This window comes from Haplochromis burtoni, unplaced genomic scaffold (genome assembly GCF_018398535.1).
Source record: "Haplochromis burtoni strain Fernald_Lab_line unplaced genomic scaffold, NCSU_Asbu1 Contig_166, whole genome shotgun sequence".
Lineage (NCBI taxonomy): Eukaryota > Metazoa > Chordata > Actinopteri > Cichliformes > Cichlidae > Haplochromis > Haplochromis burtoni.
The window spans coordinates 1,142,038-1,148,162 of record NW_024582527.1 but is presented as its reverse complement, the minus strand read 5'-3'; the positions used below and the strand labels follow the sequence as shown (position 1 = coordinate 1,148,162).

The following is a 6,125-nucleotide window of genomic DNA, read 5'->3' as shown; positions in this document are numbered from 1 at the left end:
AATATAAAATCACCAATGGGGATCAAGACACGCAGGAACAGAGGATTCAAACCCACAACCTTCACAGCACCCTGCTGTCCCTACTCACTATGATAAGTTAGCCCTTTTTATTTAAGAAATTCTACAGAGTCTAGGCAGAAGGCCCGTATTATTCATAACCTTCAGATAAGAAAAATGATGAATAAATGATTCGTTTTCGTACAGAAACCCTTTGAAAGTTCAGTGTTTGGGAACGTCTTTCACCGGTTGTGGGCGCTAGTGAGACATTTTGCACGCTTACGTAGACAAACAAAACAAAAGACGAGGAAAACCAAACCTCGACTGTGATTGGACGAGGAGTCACGTGGCTATCTTCGTACCCGGAAAGATGACAAATGTTTCTTTGCAAGATTTCAGGTGAGTCGACCAAATTTATCAGGTTTAGAATAGTTTTAAGACAATAAATTCTTTTTGTATCTTATGATTGTACAAAGCTCGTGTAAGGGTTGGTGTTCACGGTAGTTCCGTGTGGAGGCTATTTGTAATGTGGAAGAGCCTTTGAACCATTGTTGGTCGTTAACGTCGAAGCGGCTGGAAAAAGCTTTTTGCGATGGTCTCAGTTTTATATTTTGAAGTTTTATTTATATCCTTAATACGTGAACAGAATTAGCTAAAGTTGAGCGCTTTTCTCTTTTGTTTTCACGAAATAAAGCAAGTAGCGCAGGTCGATGGTATCTGCGCTGACTCGTGTTTTTGTTGTTATCTACCCCCCTCCCCCTCTATTGTGTTCCCAAGAAAAGCCTGTATTGTAAAACATGACTGGACTATCTTTCAGATCCCCATCACACTCTCTTTGAATGTTTATCCAGAACAAAACTGTCACAAAACAACACCAGTCCCTGCCATCAAGGCAGCACATATATCTGCTTTTGCAGTATGATTGGCATAGCTGTGTTTCTCGTACTTTCCTGCACGGTGCTCACTCACCAATCGCATTCCTCAGCTTTTCACTTTCACTGTCTGTTGTAGAGCCAAGCTTTAATGATCGTTCAGCACGTCTCATGCCTGATTTCTTTTGTTGTGAACAGGACGTACTGGGCGGAAATGGCATCCTACTTTGATGAACACAACTGCGAGCCCACCGACCCCGAGGAGCAGTACCGCCAGAATGCTCTCCTTGAGATGGCCAGGTGAGGGCGAGCAAACAAAGAGGCTTTATTCTCATGTGTGCAGTGCTCTGACTGACTGTTGGCGCCTGCGTTGGTGTTTACAGGTATTTGATACAGGGCTTGGACTGGATCGACGCACGCTATGCTGGCATGTCAAGCTGGGACCAGAGACTTCCTCCTCCGGCTGCCAAAACTGCCGTTCAGACCCTCACTGTGATCGTTATAACTGCTGAACAAGCAGGTAGACAGAACCATGACAATTAACTGCCCTGACATTTAGGTTGATGATCAGCCCATGATCTATGTAAAATCTACGTAAGCGTGCATATCACCTGAGATTTTGATGTGGCTTTTTGTTTTTCGTTCTCACAGGCAGAGGTCTCAAGTGTCCTGTGTGTCTGCTGGAGTTTGAGGAGCAGCAAACGGCTCGAGAAATGCCTTGCAAACACCTTTTCCACTCAGGATGTATACTGCCATGGTTGGACAAGGTAACGCTCCCGTGTTTGTGCTTCTCTTTGAAATAGAAAACACACGAGCGTGACCTCTTACAAATCCTTTTTGCTTCTTTGTCGTCTTTAAACTTTAGACCAACTCCTGTCCGCTCTGCCGACTTGAATTACCCACCGATAATGCAGACTACGAGCAGTTTAAAAAAGACAAGGTGGGTGTGTTTGAGTGTGTCCTAACGTTTAACCGTACATTTATCGTGGCATTAGCTCTATATTGTTGTTATTTATTTATTTATTTTTCTGATCTGCAGGAGAGAAGGAAACAGAGCGAGCATCGGCTGGAGGGCCTGCATGGAGCCATGTACACATGACGCTGCAGTGCTGTTGGGCAAGGTTGTGGCACGTTGACATTTTAGTTTAATGAAAGCTTGAGAAGTGCATAAAGCTGCATTCGCACACCATTTCAAACAGAGTGTAGTTTCACGCTCAAGGATGGGGAAACAGTGTGAAATATTTGGCAAAATATCAGCAAATCCTACATAAATTGTAATAATGAAAAAATGGACCACAGTAAAAAAAACACATCGGGTTATCTGGAATGACTTTGTCGGGCAATCGGGATGACTGTCGAGGATTAATGTAAACAGGCTCCTGTTCTCCCCACTCTGTTGACGTGGTGTGAATGCAGTGGAAGCAACAAGGTCATTAAACATTTAAAATGCTCTTTTTCTCACTAGCTAGGACCATTATACTTCCACATCCTGTTGCCAGCAGAGCGCTCTCAGACACAGCAGCTGCTTTTTCCTTTCCTTTAAAAAAAACAAACAAAAAAACAACTTTGTAGGCTATAAATGGACAAAATCTGTTCGTCTGTATTTGTTCAACGACCATGAAGTTATGATTTGTAATTTATGATTTTAAGATCTGTCTGCTGCTGTTCTTACTTCTTCATAAAAATAAAAATTGAAAAAATGGATTTTATTTTATTTGATTTTTTTAATCGCTTAATTTTAAAAGAATCGCCAACAAGCTTAGCGGACGTCAAATTCTGGGTTGCCCATTGTTCACTGATAAATGCCCGCATCTTTCAAACTCCATGTTCCCAGTAGAGAACGGGCTTTTTTGTACATTTGCGGTCTCAGCAGATTTTTCTGTCTGTTCCTCATGCTGAGTAATTTAATCTGTAATTGGAAAGATTTGTGGAGTTCCCCTTCAGCTGGTCCCATGATGTTTTGATTTTAGAAAAAACACTGGCTGTCCTGTAGCCTATCTGGAGCGAATATTAATAACACAATCTGCACAGAATTGGTTTTAATGCTCCTGAATCATATGACAATCTTCAAACTGCGTCCACGTCACAGTGATAATCTGGGAAACATTTAAAACAGGCTTTTTCTTTTCTTTTTTAACCAATTATGAAGCTATTTATGTCAGCTGCTCTGTCCAAAGTTGTTTCTATTTATGCTTGCAAATAAGTAGCTGGCCCTTTTTTAAAAACGTTAGAACGTATAAAACACTAACCATAGAGTGATGCTGTTATTATCTAACAAGTACGGTGTGCTATGATTAGGAAGCCATGTTGGTCTTTGTTTTAAAGGGAACTTATTGACAGCAGGCTGCATATAGTGTTACAGGAGTGGGTGCTCATGTTGCACACAGTTAAAGTTTTAAATTGTGAGGTCGGTGTATGTACAAGTATTTCCTGTGAGCCAAAAGCTCAGACTGCTCTAAACACCATCTCAGACAAAAGGATCAGTGCTGAGAAGTTCATCAGCTGTCCATATGTCCCTCCACTATTAGCAAGTATTGCTGCAGTGCACAGTGACGTAATGAGTCTTAGACTGGCGGTCAGACTTTAGTGACATGAGATGAATGTGTCGTGGATATGACGGACTTAAAGCTTCTCTAACTTTTCATTGGTTTGTGCATCCAAGCAATGACAAAACTCTTCACTGTCTTTCTGCACTTTATACATTACAGTAACCTGTGAATTATGATGGATCATGAGCCAGCTGAGCTACTACGTCACTGACGTTCTGGTTTTACTCTTGGCTCAGTATGACAAAGAGAACGGATCTCCTCATTACAGTCATCTCGATCACAGCTCTGTGAAGACAGAAGCCCCACCCACCTGCTGTCTGAATATCTGTTTGCGAGGGGCAGCCAATCAGAAGACAGTTGCCTTGATGAAAGGCAATCTAAAACTGCTTGTTTCAGATGGTAAATAAAGCTCGTGTCATTATCTCATAATGAGTCTTGGCTGTATCAAAGCTCGTTATGAGATATAAGGCTTTGAGCTGTAAATCAAGCAAAGCCACTCTATAAAGGCCATTACACACCAAATGTGTTACAACACGATGCATTTTGTGAAAAATTCATCCTTAGAAAAAAAAAAAAAATATATGAGAAGGCAGAGAAATCATTTGAGAGTCAACTGACCAGGAACAGTGTCTGTGTATATTCAGTAACTGTGCACAATTTGGGTTACAAGCACTTTTGCCAAATGCAAAAAAAAAAAAAAAAAAAGCAATAACTGCCACAAATTCATTCAGCATTTGGTGTGAACGGCCGCATTAAAGAACAGGCGAGTCCTAAAAATATTAACAACACCTGACATTTTCCACAGTGTGAAGCACCCAAGACTAAAAGTGAAATGAAAATAGAAGCTGATTTGTGGAGTTGAACTAATTTTGCCGTTTATATAATGTTGTAGTTTACACATTCACCCAACAAGAGCCCCGGTCTGATCCCAGGAGGAGATCTGAATTCCTTCAGGGTTGTGTCAGGAAGGCCATCCCACACAGAAGAAATATAATCTTCTAAATCAAAGACACAGCAGCTGAAAGCAACGTTGAGGAAACAAAGGGAAATCTGTGCGTTTAAAATAGTCCATGAAAGCCACGTGCTAATAATTTATCATTTTTATTTCATATTTGAATATAAATCTCTGTCAAATGAAAATACCTAAATGATAGACAAAAATCATACATATTTACAGAATTTATAAAAAACAATTTGTGTTGACTTGATTTCAGGGATTTGTCAGACTCCGTGATTACCATTCATTTACATACTCTTCAAATTCAAAAGAAAAACAGGACCAGTAAAGTTTTTCTGTGTTGCTAAAGTTCAAGACGTACAGTTCAGGCAGCTTTTTGTAATACAGTGTTCCTACACAAACAACCCAATGATCTGACTGCTTATTGAAGTGCACATTTGGATAGAAAGAAAAAACAAACTAATGAAATCCACTAATTTAATATTTGGCCTGTGGAAGATGGCATTATGCTATAGATGCTGTAACAGAATAATCCCAACCCCAATGTGAGGACTCAAACAAGCTGCCATTGGGAGTCAAACTGCATGACTCAGTAACAGTATGGCGAAACAGGTTACAGGTGAACACATGAGAAGAAAGAAAAAAAAAAAAAAGTACAAGATGTAATGCTAAAACGGAAAAGACACAAAAAAATTAACTCAACCTGGAGTAGATTTTAGTCTTTTTGGCAAGTTTTGCAGGACAAACAGGATTGACAAAACAGACACATGATTGTGCATCCTGTGTAACTGCATCCACTGTGCCGTTACACAGGATGCTGACACTTCTTAGGACAGACACTTGCAGACAGAGTCGCACACTGCCGACTCACCGTCACATTAAATACCTCAAACGCTGCGAGATGGAGAATGTTTCACAACTGTATTCTGTACTAGAAGCTTTCACCTTCTAGTAACATCCAACTGACAAAAAAATAAGAGGTAGGTGACCTTTAAAAAAAAAAAAAAGAAAAAGAAAAGAAGGTATTGCTGGCATCCAGTGTTTCAGACAGTTTAAAATGACTCAACACTATGCAGAGAGCAGAATACTGTGCATCTGTGAAACACACCTCACTCACTCCAACATAAAGAAATGTAACCTAAACAGGCGGCATTAGCCAGCTGCAGTTTGACCAGTGGTGATGTGTGGCAGTCTGGTGTTGAGCTACTACAAAGATAACAACTTAAGAGAAATTGGCAACAACACAATTTAAAACAAAAACGCATCACATAAAGCACTTTGCCATCAGTCTACAGCCTGTATCATATGTACCTCTCCTGTGAATAAATCACACTACCTCGGGCTTCACGTCACTTCTTACTGAAACAAAACGCTGGTCTATGAACTCAAATAAGGCTTCCAAGGGTCCAGCTTGGAATCACATGAATGTGCGAACAAGAACCCTCAAACGCCAAAGTCGATTCTTGTTTTAACTCACACGCGAACTTGTTTTATCATAACATGGGCTTTAAATATCTGTCAGAAGCAAAGAGGGTTTGCGTTAAACTCATTATCACATGACTGATGGCAGTTATTGCGTGGACATCGGTGAAATAAAGGGTAACATGAAATGTTAGCATTTCAAAGAAACTGTCAACACATTTATGGAACGACATACAGGAGATGACGATTATCAGCTAAGGGTGATTGATTCATTTCCATGCTGCTGTCGCAGGCCCAACATACACATTTACACGTTTAAAAAAAAAA

The 6,125-nt window shown here is 40.3% G+C and overlaps 1 protein-coding gene across 1 annotated transcript; it reads left to right on the top strand.

The window, feature by feature from the left end:
* The first annotated feature begins 300 nt into the window (after nt 1–300).
* rnf181 (ring finger protein 181) lies at nt 301–2,573 on the top strand. Its single transcript, XM_005933305.3, has 6 exons — nt 301–396; nt 1,068–1,169; nt 1,253–1,389; nt 1,521–1,636; nt 1,735–1,809; nt 1,909–2,573. The coding sequence occupies exons 1-6, from the start codon at nt 368–370 to the stop codon at nt 1,966–1,968; spliced, it is 519 nt and encodes a 172-aa protein (XP_005933367.1). The 5' UTR covers nt 301–367; the 3' UTR covers nt 1,969–2,573.
* The last annotated feature ends 3,552 nt before the right edge of the window (nt 2,574–6,125 follow it).

Excerpts from the sequence above, each read along its gene's own strand:
- rnf181 (XM_005933305.3), top strand. The coding sequence starts at position 368 with ATGACAAATGTTTCTTTGCAAGATTTCAG. Across the intron at positions 1,637-1,734 it reads TACTGCCATGGTTGGACAAG|ACCAACTCCTGTCCGCTCTG; the intron begins GTAACGCTCCCG and ends TTTAAACTTTAG. Across the intron at positions 1,810-1,908 it reads AGCAGTTTAAAAAAGACAAG|GAGAGAAGGAAACAGAGCGA; the intron begins GTGGGTGTGTTT and ends TCTGATCTGCAG.